This window comes from Odocoileus virginianus, chromosome 16 (genome assembly GCF_023699985.2).
Source record: "Odocoileus virginianus isolate 20LAN1187 ecotype Illinois chromosome 16, Ovbor_1.2, whole genome shotgun sequence".
Classification (NCBI taxonomy): Eukaryota; Metazoa; Chordata; class Mammalia; order Artiodactyla; family Cervidae; genus Odocoileus; species Odocoileus virginianus.
In genome coordinates this window covers 28721313-28738368 of record NC_069689.1, presented here as the reverse complement: position 1 = coordinate 28738368, position 17056 = coordinate 28721313, and the positions used below count along the sequence as shown (strand labels likewise).

Sequence of the window (17056 nt, the reverse complement as noted above, 5' to 3'; positions counted from 1 at the left end):
CTCGGCCCCTTCTCCCTTCGGGTCTCTCGAATTCAGACCAAAAGCTTTAGTTTGCTTATTCAGCATTTTTAAGAGCCTGATTTTGCTGTTTGCGCTGCCCCTGGGAAGGTGTCAAACACCTCTTTTCATTGTATTTAGTCACCCAGGTGCAGTGCGAGATTGAAAGAGACAGCGGAAGAACTTTCCCGGACTGTGCTGTCGCTCAACGGGCCAAACCAATCATCACGCAGTTTGCCTCCGAGCCCTCCTCTTTGGGGGCGTGCCCCTAGTGAGTGATAGACGGAGCCGCCCGGCCCCGCTCAGGCCAGCCCACGTTGCTGCTTAGATTGAAATGCAGAACTCAAGCCTCTTTCAGCGGGGCACAGACTTCCTTTTACTCCTTCCTTTTGCACTCTCGCCGCCTCCTCCCGGGGAGAAGCGGAGGCACCGGCAGCCCGGGGCAGCAGCACGACGGGCCACTAAGGCCACGCGAAGAGTTTCTTTCTGGGAGTGCGGAACTAGGGCCCGGTTGGTGTACTGCTCGGAGCAATGGGTGAGTGGCGGCGGGGTACGCTGTCAGAGCCGGGAAGGGAGGGAGGGCGCGAGCGGGCGAGGGAGGGAGGGCGCGCTAGGGCGCGCACCACTGAGCGCTCACACTCTTCTTATTGACTTTGCTCGTGTTCCTACAAGTTGTAGGAACACGCTAAGGGTCAGCGGCTCGCAGCAGTTCAGTCTGAACGCTGGCTACTGGGCTGCTGATGTCGATGCCATTTTCTGATTTCAAGACTAGGGAGCGGTGGCATCAGGAAGCCCCGCGCCCCGGTGGCGGACCAAATTTTGTTTCGCGTACACAGGGTAAAAAAGCCAACCAGAAAAAAAAAAAAAAGGACTAGACTTTGTCTAATTGCGCAGGTCCCTAGGCGGGGCGCTGGGGATCAAGGGGGAGCGGCCCAAGGACATTAGCGCCGAGTGGGCGAGAAGGAACCGCTTTGCAGGCGTCAAGACCGACTTCCCCGCCTGCTTCGGAGGCTTCTGAACACTCGGAGAGGCCCTGCGTCTCACCACTTTATTTGCTTGTATCGGCCGCAGGCACTGCCGGAATGAGGGAGGAGGGTCTGACTCAACCGCGGTGATTTGAGGCCGTTCCTCAAGGCTCGGGGACCGTATGGTTTGGTGAAAGCCCGGGTCCTTAGTCCCAGGCGGGTGCCTCCGCCTTGCCCCCTGACGCGCGCGGAGGCCGAGTGGCAAGCGGTTGTCCCAAACTGTGGGTGCGCGTCCCCGCGCGCCGTGTGTTCGTTTTGCAGAGCCAGCCTTTGGGGAGGTAAACCAGTTGGGAGGAGTATTCGTGAACGGGAGGCCGCTGCCCAACGCCATCCGGCTTCGCATAGTGGAGCTGGCCCAACTGGGCATCCGACCGTGTGACATCAGCCGCCAGCTAAGGGTCTCGCACGGCTGCGTCAGCAAGATCCTGGCGCGCTACAATGAGACAGGCTCGATCTTGCCAGGAGCCATTGGGGGCAGCAAGCCTCGGGTCACCACCCCCACCGTAGTGAAGCACATCCGGACCTACAAGCAGAGAGACCCCGGCATCTTCGCTTGGGAGATCCGGGACCGCCTGCTGGCGGACGGCGTGTGTGACAAGTACAACGTGCCTTCGGTGAGCTCCATCAGCCGCATCCTGCGCAACAAGATCGGCAACTTGGCCCAACAGGGCCATTACGACTCCTACAAGCAGCACCAACCGGCGCCGCAGCCGGCGCTGCCCTATAACCACATCTACTCGTACCCCAGCCCCATCACGGCGGCCGCCGCTAAGGTGCCCACGCCGCCGGGGGTGCCCGCCATCCCCGGCTCAGTGGCCATGCCGCGCACCTGGCCCTCCTCGCACTCCGTCACCGACATCCTGGGCATTCGCTCTATCACCGACCAAGGTAAGGACACGGGGGGCCGGATATGGGATTGTGCAGAGCTTCCCTCCGCACCCTCTCTGGGGTTGCCGCATCTGCGCCTCCAGGGGCCCGCGTCTGTCCCACCACCTGAGACTTTTTACTTTGGGAAACGTCAGGAGTCCTCCCAGGGGGTGTCCTGATCTCATTAACGTGAAATTCATGCCCTTCGTTTCCTTGCCACACACAGTCTACTGCCTCATCTCAAACTACCAGACTCCTAACATCCCCCATCCCCAACACATGGTTCGCATTTTCCACCCTCCCCCGCCTCTTGCGCCGCGGCAGCCTCGGACCAGCCCGCTCACTTGGAGAGCGCGGCCGGGGCCGGACTTGGGGCGCAGCCCGAGAGGCCCGAGCGGGCGAGGAGCTGCCGGCTGCAGAGACGACTTCGGGCAGCTTGTTTGGGGAGTCGGGGACTCTGTAGAAATTGCAGTATTCTTCTTGCATTCTGGCAATCAGACCAAATTTGCTCAGGCAGGAAGTTCAAATGTCACCTAATTGGTTTCATTCTTATGCTTCACTTCATTTTCCTCGGAAACGGAGGTCCAGAAGTTACTACTAGTAACTTGCATGTTAGAGCACTGCTCATTCTGGGACTAATTTTCTGCTTTATTTCTCTCTTTCTCCCGCTCTCCTCCTCCCCGCCACCGGACACTTTTTACCTTAACAGATTTCAGCACATAGATATCCTAGGAAGTGGCGCCAACCGCCGCTATAATGAAGGGAAAATGCACGGCGATTCCACGCTGTCCTCCCTCCTGTTCCTTCCCGTTTCCCCCGCGCCTGCCGCTTTCCTTTAGGGTCCCCCAGTCCCAGGGAATCCTAGTGGACATCCCGTCCCTGCACGTTTTCAGTGGTGCCACCCCACCGTTCCTTTCCTTTCTCACCCTTGACGTTGCGTGTTGTGAGTGTCTTATTCTGCTGCTAAGGACGATTCCCCGCGCCCTTACGCTCAGTCGGGCCTCCGCAGGAGACCCGAGTTTGTTTTCTTTTACTGCGTTGTTAAAACAGAATATAACAAAACGTAAAACCGCGTTAACTTCTTTCTCAGTATGGAGAAAACAAAGTCAAAAATGCCCTAGACGCAGAATTTAAATAATACAGATATAAAGAGCCTACCTTCTTAATTTCTCAGCCAAAACTTTAAAAAGAGCTGGGGGGGGGGGATTAAATAGGAAAAGGGGAAATAGTTCATTTAATTATTTCCTGCCTTTCTCGGTTGCCACCACATTGGCACAATTATCTTTTTAAATAATTAAAGCATAGCCTTGCTTTCTCATCTTCTTGTTTTCTGACTGTGACTTTATAGGATCCTTCTAAGGGCCCAGTTTTGTCTTATTTGGAGCTGGCTGGAGCTTTAGTTGGAGAGAGTTTGCCCTTGATTTATAGGATAAACTGACCTCACTGACATTTAAAGGAAGCCCCTGTTCATGGGAAAGTGTGAGATCAGCAGAAATGGGGGCGCGCAGGGGGATCTCAATTTCTTAAGATAACTTCAGGCTTGTGCCCACCGATTGCCTTTTGTCTGGGAAGGCACGGAAAGACTGGCAGTTCTGGGCCAAAATACTATTTCCTGGTGCAAATTGGAACACAATCTTAATTCTTTGGAGAGGGGGAGGTATAGTGAAAAAAGACTGACAGAGTTGAAAAGAAAACCTTTCTTCCCTAGGGAACCTACAATCAGGCCAAATGTCAGTCGGAAAAGTATTAGATTATGGAGAGAAGCAACTCTTCATTCTACATATTGTTGATTCTGGGTGCCAGCTTTAAACAACCTGTTTTCTGACAAATCTGTGAATATAAAATGATTATTTCTACAAATGATCTTTCCTCAAAATGATTGCCCTGCTTTTGAAGCACAGTATCAGATGGAAGTGTTTAAGATCGTTGTAGTAGCTTTGTCAAACTTCAGTCCTCCACCCATGGGTCCCAACACAAACTGCTCCTCGTTTTCAAATATCTTCTCTTTAAAATTGTACTTGCTCACTTAAAGATGCAGATGATTCAACATGCACACCTCTTGGTATTGTGGTAATCGGTTTACATCATATAATTTTCTTTGCGTCTCTATAAAGAGCATAAAGGATAGTTGACAGCTTTACCTCTTGTCCAAAACACTTAATTCCACTTTAATTTTCCTAACCTTTTGTTTCACTGAAAAAGTAAACCTATGACCTTACCTCTGACACTGGTGGCACTTACAGTGGTAATTGTACTATTTGTTTTTTGAGTCATATGCACATAATCTCAGTATTTAATGTATAGAGATAGAGCACGAAGGGCAGTCACACACAAGGGAGGCACACACCTATGCACTTACGCTCTGCATGTATATTGTGGGCATCCTTTAGTCATTTGTTTGCAAAAGACTTTACGGGTCTTTTGTTCCATCTGTTGACTTAAGTACTAGATCCCCACAGCACAGTGAGCACTTTCTGGATGTTTCTGAGCGCCAGAACAGGCATAGTTAGGCCAGCGCGACCCTCTCTCCCGTTTCAGGCCGCACCAGTCTCAGATTTTTGTCAACCCCCAGTCGACCCTGGGTTAGGACTGGGGAGAATGGCGCGTCCAGTTTCACGCGTTCTTTCCCCGATTTGAGAAAATTCGAGGGAAAACTTTGATTCTTTCCACTCGTTTCCCCGGGGGAGCGAGGACGGGAGGAGGTAATCAAAGGCCGGTTAAAAAAAAAAAAGAAGTCTTCCCGCGGGCGTGGGGCAGAGAGCCGTGAGAGGCCTACTCCGAGGCGTCACCTGGGCCGGGCCCCTGGCTGCCGGCTGGAGAGGCGGGCCCCGCGCCCCTGGGAGGCGGAGGGCAGGGGGCCGCCCGAGGTCGCGGCCCCGGCGCTCGCGGGTCGCAGGTTCCGGGCGGGTCTCAGGAGGGGGCGCGCGGTCGGCCGTCCAGCCTGACGCCCTCTCTTCCTCCCCCCAGGAGTGAGCGACAGCTCCCCCTACCACAGCCCCAAGGTGGAGGAGTGGAGCAGCCTGGGCCGCAGCAACTTCCCCGCCGCCGCCCCGCACGCGGTCAACGGGCTGGAGAAGGGGGCCTTGGAGCAGGAAGCCAAGTACGCGCAGGTGAGGAGGCGGGGGCCTCGCCGGGTGGGCCGCGGGACTTTGGGCGATGGAGGTCCGGGCCCTTCTCGGAGCCTCGACCGAGGAGAAGCCCCAGCCGCCTCCCAGTGGCGGCCACGAGCCCCAGGCCAGGGCGGCGGGGGTGGGACGACGCTCGGGACGCGCGAGGGCGGGGTGAGGCCTCGACCCCTCAGCCGGGGGCCGGGGCGGCGGCCCTGGAAGCGCCTTGGGGCCTGTTGGCCAAACGAGTTGCGCCCGAAGCCCTCTCCGCGTCCCGAGTCGGGGCTGCACTCACCGGGGAAGGCGTCTTCGAGGGGCCAGGCGGGCGGCCGTGGGTTCCCAGCTGCGCGCGCCGCGAGCGGCCTGCACGCCCGAGGGCGCGGCGCCGCAGCTCCTCCCGCACGGACGCCCCGCGGCTCCCCGGGCACAGGCGCGCGTGGCGGCCCCGCGACGGCGAGTAGAGGGCAGCCAGAGCAACTTCAGACAGTTCCCGCGCCCCGATTAAAGGTCACGTCGTCATCTCCCCAGGGAGGTTAGTGAGAAAACCTCAAATTATACGGACTGGCTGTCGACCGTTTAATTTTTCTTTCCCTCTGTCCCTCCCTCGACTCTCCAAAAGAAAACTTAAAACACCCCGTGTTGTTGATTTTTTTCTTTTCCTTGAGAAAAGCTAAACAACCATAACAACAAAAGCCCCAGAGTTTTGAATCTAAATTCATCACCACGGTGGAGTCAGGAGTTCAAAGCTCTCAAAAAACCAAGCGACAACAAAGCCGGACCTTCTTTGAACAGACCTGTGTAGGTTTGCAAATTTATTCATGCCAAACTCCTATTCCAGAGCCTCAAAATACCCAGTTTTCTTTTATTATTTTGAAATCGTAAAACTTTCGATGTTTTCATATCTGTAAAAAATCAGTTTTTTTCCGCTCAGTGGAACTTGGAACTTTTATTCACTTGGGGGAAAAAAAAATCCTAGTCTTTATTTTCTCTAACAAACACCATTTCCACTTTGTCTTCCCTCCTTTATTTTGTTAAAACAGAATCCCGTATATATTAGTAGCTCTCCCATGACAAATATCACAGAAAATAGCAGCAAGGAAGGAGGGTCCCTTTCCTGAGTCTCTATTTGTTAAGCATGCGAACGAGAAATTATAAGAAAGTTTGTCACTACCTTCTTCTGCAAAAGAGCAGGTAGTACAGAAGAGGCATTATGATCAATAGCACCATTGCCACTTAAGCAAGTTATTTAACCTTTTAGGGTCTCTCTTTTTTCATCTATAAAACAGGGAGATAATAGGCCCAACCTCAAGGAGTGTGAAATTTCAATGTGATAATACAATATGGGGCACATAGTAAGTATTCATTATATATTGCCGATGGATAGAAATGGTGCTTAGAGATTGACTTAAAAACAAGTAGTTTTAAATTTTGTCAGAATATATTTTGATCAGGGAGTTCATAGTCAAAGTGTCAAGGTATTTTGTTACAAACAGTAGAGTGTCTATAAAGCACCTGGCGTATAGAGTAGTAAGCATTTAATAGGTGCTCAGTAATGTTGATTAGGTCATTTCCTGAAATAACATTGTGAAGTATAGAGCTGAAAAAAAAGTCTCCCACATAGAGTTGATGAACCTAGTTTATAAATAAAGCAGTGTCATAATACAAGAATCTTTAGAATTACTTTCATTTTTACTCTCTTGAATTCTAGACCTAGTGTTTAATCTTGTTTAGAAGTGGTTAGTTAATACACACACTTCAAAATGAAACTCAATCAGTTTAAAATAAAAATAGAACAGTGTGAAGTAATCTACTTTGTATTTTCTGAACATTAAAAATCCATTACATTTTATGCAGTGACTATCAAATCATTAAATTATCAATTTATAAGAATGAATAATTTAAACAAGTGGCCAATAAGTATTGTTCTAAATGCTTGAGAAAAAATTAAAAATTTTTGAAGAAAAAGACATTTGTATCAAACTTTCATCTGGAAAGTTCTTAATGGCAATCTGCTAACCTTCTGCATTGTCATGTTGTAAGATAATATAAATGATGTAAAATTTCAAAACTTGAAAAATTTCCATGCATAATTAAGTCAGCAGCTACTCTATTATAGCTGTCAAAATAGTGCTTAATGCTGAAGGTGTGCTAAGTAGACACATATACTTAGAATGTGTCATTTTGTGAGCAGTTTTGGAGTTTAGACATTAATTTCCTTGAGGGTAAAGTTATACATTAAAATTTGCTCATCAACAGACTTCCAAATATAAGGTGTGTTGTGTGTGTGTGTATTCCATCTATGTATATGCATTTCTCCTACAAATATTTGAAGGGTAATTTTATTTTTCAAGGTTATTTTTCAAAATGTTATCAGCATATGTATGTTTCTACAATCCTAGTGTAAACTTGGATAACACTTTTCTCTGTGTTATGAACAAAAGTTGAAAGTCTTTGACAAAAAAAAAAACTTCTCAAGATTTTTGCCCATAATACTTTTATGGTATTTATGGTTGTTATTAAATAGCACACTATTATATGAGCTCAGTTTCATTGTAGTTAATAAAGGAGGAAATTGAGAGTTCAGGATCATAGGACTTAGAGCATAATCCTTTGTCAGAATATACCTGTAAAATTACCAACAATTGATCATAGGTTCTATTGATTACTGTAATCTAGAGTTTCTGTTTTCAGCTTAAACTGCAAAGAAAGTTGCCCGATTGCTAGTAATTAGAACCTTATGCACACATCTATCTTGTTTTAAAAACATTAGAATATTCAAACTTGTACACATTACTCTTATACTGCAATTGATATTTTATAGTGCCATTCAGAAATCCTTATTGTCTATATTTGAGAATAGAAGAAAAAGGATATTTATTTTTACTTTTTTCACCTACATTTAATGTTGGGCTCGAACTCTTTAATCTCATCTAACTCTCAATGACAATAATGTTTCTCTGGGTCCTAATGGCTGGCTCTTTTCTGTTGAAAATATAAAACTCTCTGAATGCAACTGCATGGCAAAAAAAACCAACAAACAAAACATATAGAGAAACATGTGGTTGGAATATACCCTTTTATATGGTACTTAGTGAATTACTTACCTCATTCTTTTTTTAAAGAGTTTATAAACAGTTGTATAGGTGTTGAAACTTTCTTTGTATTATTAGGCATACTTTCTCAAGGAAAAAAAAAAGAATATCTGGTACTCTGATTCAAGTAATCTGAATGGTAGATTTATAAGCTTTGAGTATCTTTATTTTGGGGTAGTGAAATTAACTTAGCAAGTTTAATATAAAATTAGCTATAAATTGAGATATCAGGAATGGAGAATAATCTATAAATACTTGAACTTAAGAAAAAGTTCAGAGTTAAATGAGATGTGAAAAGAGTTTAATTTGGAGACATAAATTAATCTGAAATTCTTATGAAACATTCATTTGTACATTATATTTAAAATACAGTATTTCCTGAGTATAATTTTCTAGTGCATTATTTAACAGACTGACTGTCCTTGCAGACATACTGTTCTTGTGAAAATATAAATGAAGTTGCCCTAGATTTTTCTTCATGTTAAGTATATTTTGTGCTAAATAATTCATAATTTTATAGAGAATCAATTTCAGGCAAATGTTAATAGTCTTTGAAACTCATATTACCTATTATGAAAAATATTCTTTGACCTGGCTAGCTTTTAACTATGTTTTAAAATTAGTAACTATGTATTGGTAAAACATATCATATGAAATACCAAAAAAAGATATTTAAATTTTTTTCAAGGCTACATCAATTTTATTAACATTTTGGAAACATAAGATTTAGAAAAACATTTAAAATAGCAGCTTTCCATTACCTAGAGACAATTAGATCTGCAATGTGATAACTAAATATAATTAAGATCCTTTTGGATGAATGTTGAAATCATATTTACAACTGTCATTTCGTTTTGTCAGATTTATTTTACTAGGTTATTGCATGATGAATTAAGAAGGGTAGAACAGCAGCCAGAAAAATGACTTCACAAAAAAAAAAAAAAGAGAATCTTGTTTATTTTCAGATCTGAAGCTTTTTCTTGCTTATGATACCTAGGTGGAAGTTCTAGGTGAAGCACAGCTGTTTGTGGCTGAACATACTTTATTATAGAGCCAGGGTAAACTCATTTTATCATAAGGGAAGGACCAGGTTGGGCTGATGAGTGGATGAAAGATTGTGGATTGAAGACTTGGCACTACTATTTGCATTTTTGCAAGAAAGAAAATGTTGAGTAGACAACTCCCAGAATTTGAGGAATTGTCTGTAACCTCTAGATGCCAGACAGTTGTCATACCAGTTTTTTTTTCATGGTCATGAGTGTTTGGAAACTAATGCATTTCCTTTTTCTCTGGGGGCAGTGGTGGGGGGGAGGAGAATAAATGCAATGACCATAAATTAAATAATGAAATAGCTAGGTTACAACTTTTATTTACCTTTTCAACAGCTTTACTCATTTTGCTTACTAAAAATGTAATGCTTATTCTGTGATAAAGGGTGCTCAGTTTTTTTGTTTTGTTTTTTCTTGTTTTTAAAAAGCAAGAGCATCACACGTTTTGCTTTCAAAAGGCTGCACTAACTTAAGTATACAAGTGATTATGAAACACCTATAATGTGTCCCATTTTGTGAGGACATGAGATGATTAAAGGCAAGACCCTGTCCTCAGACTGTTTATAGTCTAACTCTCTGCCAATACAGCTTCTCAACATAGTCATTTGAAAATATTTTTAAAAACTGGCAAATCTGTGTAACATTTTAGAACAAATGCAATGAAAAGTCATACTTTCATTCATTCTTGTGATAACTGTAACTAGACTACGTTGCATCTTAACGTATTTTTTCCCTGAACTCTTTTGTTTAATGTCAGTGGGATAAAAGGTATCTTTTTCTGGAAACATTCAACAAAACAAGAAACTTACTTTTTCCAGGGTATACAGTTTGGTCTATTTTACTTTGTGTTAGTAAATCTCATTCTCAAAATTAGGTTGAAGATAGTTTGCCTTAGGGAGGACCCTTGTACAGTTCTTTAGAGGAGAGGATTCTCGTGGCTTCCATGGAAGATCCACATGATCCACATGAAGAAGGGGTTGATAGATTGAGGTCTTATTTATGGAATCTTTAGGTAAAGTCATTTTCAGAAATGAGATTTCCATTACATGCCCATTGCTGGGGTTTCATTTGGAAAATTTGTTTACTCTTCCCTGGGGATTCCATATGTTGGTCAATTTATAAATCATATTTACAATCCAATTAAATAGAGTAATTTAGCATGTTTGCTCCCACGATATTTATGGTGTACATTTGGTAGTCTCTACTCAGCCTAACTAGCTTTTCAGATTAATTACATGCCCTTCACTGAAAACATTAAACAGATTTGGGAAGTTTAAGTCATGTGCTCTTTTACTGGAAAGAATAAACAAACATCAGTGCTACCTGTAGTTGTTTTCCTTTATGGTGGAAAATTTTACTCTTTCAATGATTGCTTCATAAATAACAATTACTTTACCTGGTAGAGATTTATATCTTTTACTAATGTCATGTTTCAAAATTAATAGTGAGAAAATTGATGTGTTTATTGGGTCACTAGAATGAATGGTGACGGTGGCAGGTACATTTTATTTAAAGCATATTTGTTCTCTCATCTTGATTATGCCGTTTAAAAGAAATTTTTAAATGTGAACTTTAAAAGTAAAAAGGGAAATTAAGACAAAATTTTTCCACCCTAAATCTAGGTCATAATTTAACCTGAGTGAAAGCTAAGAGCTATTTCTGTGCTGTTTAAAGAGTTCTTTTTTTTTTTTAAAGCAAATTCTTGAGCCTTCCCTTGCCTCCTAACGATGAAGAGGTCAAACCTCTCCAAGGTCCCCTTCCCAACCTTCCTTTCTGTAGTATAGTGGGGCCTGCATCACTAAAATGACTCTAAAAATATTGCAGATTGTAGAGGACTTTGAAATATTTAACATAAAAAATAAATTTGGTGACTTAATAGAAAATGGACAAATCTGGAAAGAATTATTAGTGTGTGTTTTTTTTTTTTTTTTTACAGTTGATGAACAAATGTAGTTATGGAATAAATAAGGCACCTGATGGTAACCTGGGCTTAAATTCAATGTTTTGACTTCCCACAAATCCTAGGAGCATTATCTAAAATGAGAATCCACTCCATCCTGACTTCTCAGGAGAACGTCTCTGGGCAAAAAGAAGTGGACCCACATCAAGGATTGTAGGCATTACATTTGAGGAGCTGAAGAGCCCCCAGTGGTTCTAGCAGCAAGGATGTAAGGGAAGGAAAGGGGAAAGGGGATATAATAAAGTATTTCACAGAGAACTGTAAAGTTGAATGATAGAAAAACTATATATAAAGAACAAAGAATGAGTAGGAAAAATTTAGCTGTGATGAAAAACAGAATTCACCAATACATTTTTTTTTCTGCTGTGTTGCTAAATAATATGTTGTTTCTGTTAGAATACTACATAGTCTAACCCATGTATTGGTCAAATGTTGAGCAAAAGTTTTCATTAGTTTTAAAGTAATTTTAGCCTTAACACTTTAGTCTTAACATTCTTATTTTATGATTCTTGGTGTATAAAATATTAATTAATGCTAGAATAGAAGAGGCCAGATACAGATGCAGACTAGACACCTTTCCATAATTGAACTGGAGCAATTCCTTTCCAAACTAATTTCTTTTAGGTTATTGGGAAGATTCTAGATAATAATGATCAGAAATATAATCTCTGCGCAATGCTAAATTTCTTCTGCAGGTTGCCAGTTCTTGATCTTCATACTCATTTGCTGAGAGAGCCTTAAAGTGTTTCTCCTTTGAGCCATTTGCTAATGAGCTATTCTCAGAAAGCAGGAAAAAGAGGGGTTTTTTTAGAAGTTAAGAAACAGAATTAGGGCCTAAGACTGAGTGTCAGGTTCTAGAAGAGGAAAGAAACTTTTACCAGAAAAGATGCTCTAGTTTGGAATGAAATCGTATCTTGTAATTGTCCGGGAGAAACAGTATGATTTGCTGCAGAGAATCCTGTATCAGAAGGGGTGATAACTTCTTTTAACACACGGTCATGGACTTGCTGATTGATTGGCCTAGGGTAAATGGCTGAACTCCTTAATCTATATTCTCTTTTATAAAAAGAAGATAAGATTTCATTTATATTCAACAGTGATGTACAATGGCTTCTTTCTTAAAAATCAGAACATCATCCTTTGTAACACATTTTAATTGCAATTAAACATAGAGTTTTACTCATTGTAAATTATCTTGTAATTATTATAAACTCAGTAGGTTAAAATGAGATACAGTTTATCAGTTTAATTATTTGATAAAATATGTTGGGTATTTCTTAGTGCCTGAGACATAGGACAGATTCAGGAAACCTCAGTTTTCTTTCTTCTTCCCCATTTTTTCAAAGAACAAGCACTCTGACAAAAAAAAAAGAACACAAGGTGTGTGTTCTTACAGAACTAGTTACATAAAGTTAACGGCTGTACTTTTATTCTTATTTTGACAGAAATTCACAAGCAGTGTTAAATCTCATCCATGTATATATTTTACTCCATGCACTACTCTACATTGAGAAAATAATTTTTGAGACCCCCACTGTTGCATTCTCATAGACATGGAAGTGAAACTAATAACCAAATAAATTACATTGGAAAACAATTTCTATGTTGCTATTGAATTGGAAATAGCATCCAACATATGTCTGCTTTTCTTACCTCTAAGGATTAATTGGTTTTATGAATTATATTTCTATTATTTACATTATATTTTCATTAGGAAATATGGTGATATGTTTATTTATTGAGATCACCACCAGGAAATGGCATTTTCCTTATTTCTAAACAATGTAGAAATTGAAGGGGGAAAATTAAGTTACTTGAAGAAGGGTGCTGAGTATTCATGCCAGAATCAGGATTAGAAATCAGGGTGTTTTTGGTGTTGTTAATAGTAACGATACCAACAATAATTTATTGCATGCCAAGGTTTCTAGGCAGACTTGCCTGCCAGAGTTGCTGCGTTTTGTTTGCAAACTAAGATTTTACATTTACATTCATTTCAAGAGATTTATCCACATGGCTTCTAAAACTTAAGATAACAGAGCTGTAAAACTTTTGCAAGCAAATTTTCCAATTTCAAAACCATGCATATGTAATCCTTTCATATTCTGACAGTTTCCTTTTTAATAAAATAACTCTGGAAGAAATACCCCCCTCATCTTCATTAAAAAACCCTTTTAGACAAACTGCCTGATCTTTGCATGTCCTTTGTCCAACAGGCATTTTCAATATGATATTTTAAAATATGGCCGTGTTTTATTTAACAAAGGTCATGCTCATTTTGAGTTTCTAAACTGACAGTGCACACTCTGCCCTTCTTTACTGGAAATGAAAGTCCACCGACCAGGCCCTTCACAAAGATCTCAGCAAAAGCGCCAAACAGAACTGGAGTGTGGGGGGAAGCGGACAGAGAGCTGCACGGATTCTGAGTACTTCATCACAATTCATTCTTTCCTCACCTTGTGTTTCCTTCCTATAATTCCAAGTAGCAAAAGCAAATACTGTAGATTTTCTGGTTTTAGCCTCCTCAAAATCTTTGTGGAAAAAAATACGTTTAAGTAGCAAGACTGAATGCATTTAGAATATAAACAGAGTCAAATCTAAAGGAAAAAAAAGAAATTAGAAGGTAGAGTCAGAATATTGTCAGTTACTGCTCAGAACTTACATTCTGCGTTTTTCTAAGAACTGGTGAAGTATCAACCACTCTAATGTGATTATTTTCACCTCTTCTCTTTTCCGACTCCTTTTAGGCACCAAACGGTCTCCCAGCTGTAAGCAGTTTTGTGTCAGCATCCAGCATGGCTCCGTACCCTACCCCGGCCCCAGTGTCGCCCTACATGACCTACAGCGCTGCTCCTTCTGGTTATGTTGCTGGACATGGGTGGCAGCATGCCAGTGGCACCCCACTTTCCCCCCACAATTGTGACATTCCCGCGTCGCTGGCGTTCAAGGGAATGCAGGCAGCCCGAGAAGGTAGCCACTCTGTCACAGCTTCCGCGCTCTGATGGGAGATTCTGTCTGCAGCAGCTTCACCGTCTGCAGCAGCTTCACCCGAGGAGTCTCCCTCTCGGCACACCCTCCCCCTCTTCCCTGGTCTCGGATCCCACCCCTCTGCCCTCCAACCCTTTTGCCGGAAAGCTGGCTTTATGGACTCACCTCCTTTGTGCTGATGACACTTAAATATTTCTCTCCATAACTTCTCTCTGACAGAAAACCTGACATGACTTTAGGATTTAAAAAACAAAAGCGATGTTAAGGATTGAATGAGACGTTTGTGTTGCCCACACACTGTTTTTAACGTAGTGAAGAAACCTGCACCCCTCAAAGGGCTTAAGGAACTTTTAAAACTAGTCTTTGGTAAAACCACATGTGTATATTTATTCTAAATCAACCTGAACTTCTGAGATGTGCAATTGTTGAGATTCTGCAAAATCAATAAAAGAAAATACATATAGAAAAAGTTATGCTACACCCTCTAATCAAATAAGGTAATAAAATAAGCCTTAATTCATCATTAGGAAACCAATCAATAATTGAGTGATCCTTTATTTTTAACAGATGACCTATTTTGTTGGAAAATATATGTATAACTTAAGCAATATCTGAATTTAGCTCCTCCTGGTGTTTTGACTTGGTTCCAAATACAATAATGTTTATAGTTTCTATTAGTTTGTAAATACGGACTCTGGATGGTGCATTTGTGTTTTCATTCCATGGGATAACCCCCTCCCCACTCCCCCCCCCCCCCCACCTCTCTTTTTTTTTTCTCTTTCTTTTTGCAAAGGTGACTTTCCGGCAATGTCTTTGTCTCTGTTTGGTGGTGGGCTGCTCAGGCTCCTGGGCCTGGACTTGCCCCAGATTGTGTGTGTGCAGTGAAGGCTTCGACATCTCATGAAGGACATTTTCTTTCTCCAACAGAGGACTCAAAAACACAGATAAAACAAGCCAGTCTCCCATTTTGTATCCCAATCAACACACATGCCAAGCATATAAAGACAAGAGGGTGGAAATACCTGAACGAGGCTCTAAAGGAAGTCACGTAGAAACTTAAGTTTAATGTGAAATGCTTTGCAAAGACACTTAAAATGAACTTTATGTTAAAAAACCACTGTGAAACTAAATTGTACTGTTATTGTTGGCTTACCTGTGTGTTCAGCAATCTCAGCCCAAAATTACATTGTAATTTAAAGAAAATGGAAAATTCCGCTCTAATGAATGTAAAAATGGCTTGCTGTGAAGTTTACATTGTTGTACAGAAGCATGTGTCTCGTGTAGGTAAACTGGTGATGGTATTAGAAATACAAATGCTATTTAATTTTTAAAAATTCCTTTTATTCATTTCTGGAGCTACAGGACATGGTTTAACTAATGGGTCTTTTGAAACCAATTTTCTTTTCACTTTAATGTTAATAATAGAACTGAGGGGGTATATGTGTGTGTGTGTGTGTTTGTGAGAGAGAGAGCGTGTGATTATGTTTCATATTTTAAAACAACTGATTTTCTTGGGAAAAAATCTACAGTTTTAATCTCTTCTGTTTAGAAAGTTCTTCCTGCTTGGCAATATAGGCTTGAAAATACGTTTTTAAAACGTTGGTACAATTCATCTATTGGAAAATTAATATATTGTGGGGCTTTTTTTTTGGTGTTGATTCTGTGCAATAACTAACAGGGCCCATCACTAGATATGGATGTTAGGTGGTTTTGATTTCTTCCTGTCTGGGCTGTGCACAGCCCACGGGGCAATCCACTTCTGTCACATCGGTTTCATGGCCTCATTTAAAACTCAGATGGCTAGATTAGCCAGGTTTTCAAATCACTATGATATAAACAGTAAGCAGATTTCTGACACACAAGTTATGTTCGAGGAATTGCTTTTTTCAAGCAGCAGATATCTCGTAGAGAGCTTTGAACTGCATTTATTTCTAAAGCAACTGAAATTCAGTGCTACAAACAGAGGATTATAACTTCAGGAGAAGAATAAGCAGAAGGAGCAGATGAACTCTCAGGGCCATAGTCTTCCTTTGATCTTGTAAAACTCCTATTGACATCTGGAGTTCCCAGTCTGGTGAGAAAATAGAACTATAAACCAAATGGAACAAAATACCAGTCCGATATTTGGTGGAAACTTTAAAACCATACGGTACAAGGACTCTCCTGCCATGCAGAAAAACTGACACAAGGTACAGAATTATTTCTGATCAGATGTTTTTAGGAGTCTATTAGGAGTCTTTAAAAACTATCAATAATTTGTATGGAAATACAACTAAATGTTATTTTCCTTATCTAAATTAAGAAGTCTCTTGTTAATATGCTATTTATAATTTTTTCCTGATTCTTGTATCTTTAAAAATCTAATATTAATACTATAAAAGTTTTCCTTTCTTTTCTCCCCTGGAGGCCTTTTCTTAGCAATGGTGTATTCACATGGAGTAAATTTTAAAAGATAAGAGAAAGCCCAAATACAATTTGCTATTCAAAGCACACTATGATTTAAAACTACTTTTAAAAATGAGAGAAGGAAAGTGGGAGGGGAGATGAGGTGGTTTGATTTTTTTAAAACATTATTATTATTGGTTAACATTGACTTTTTTCCTCTGTTTCTTAGGGGGTAAAAGTGTTGTTTTTAACCTGGCAAATGCACTCTTCAGAGATCCTTTTCCATCTCATCCACATGGAGAGGTTAAAGGTTCAATTTCATGGCCTCTGGAGGCAGTGCTCTCTCTCAAAGGGTGCAGAGTGTTACCTGCAAGGATAGAATGCAGTTGGACAACAGACACATTCTTACTTCTCTTGTTTTGTCCTACTTTTAATGACCCTCTTATTCAGTATTGGGCTGAAATATAAATTAAAGAACACGTTGGAAAGGATGTACAAGTGAAGGCTGTGTATGTATATACAGTATGTCAAAAGCCTTTATTTTTATACTTCAAATGCTCTAAATTAATAAAAAGTAATAACTACCATG

At 41.5% G+C, this 17056-nt stretch overlaps 1 protein-coding gene across 1 annotated transcript; it reads left to right on the top strand.

The window, feature by feature from the left end:
- The first annotated feature begins 332 nt into the window (after nucleotides 1-332).
- Nucleotides 333-17054, top strand: PAX9 (paired box 9). The gene is made up of 4 exons (XM_020916589.2): nucleotides 333-532; nucleotides 1284-1910; nucleotides 4857-4999; nucleotides 13842-17054. The coding sequence occupies exons 1-4, from the start codon at nucleotides 529-531 to the stop codon at nucleotides 14094-14096; spliced, it is 1029 nt and encodes a 342-aa protein (XP_020772248.1). The 5' UTR covers nucleotides 333-528; the 3' UTR covers nucleotides 14097-17054.
- The last annotated feature ends 2 nt before the right edge of the window (nucleotides 17055-17056 follow it).

Bases quoted from the DNA above. Each gene is read 5' to 3' on its own strand.
- PAX9 (XM_020916589.2), top strand. The intron at 1,911-4,856 runs GTAAGGACACGG...TCCTCCCCCCAG, and splicing joins TCGCTCTATCACCGACCAAG to GAGTGAGCGACAGCTCCCCC. The intron at 5,000-13,841 runs GTGAGGAGGCGG...GACTCCTTTTAG, and splicing joins AGGAAGCCAAGTACGCGCAG to GCACCAAACGGTCTCCCAGC.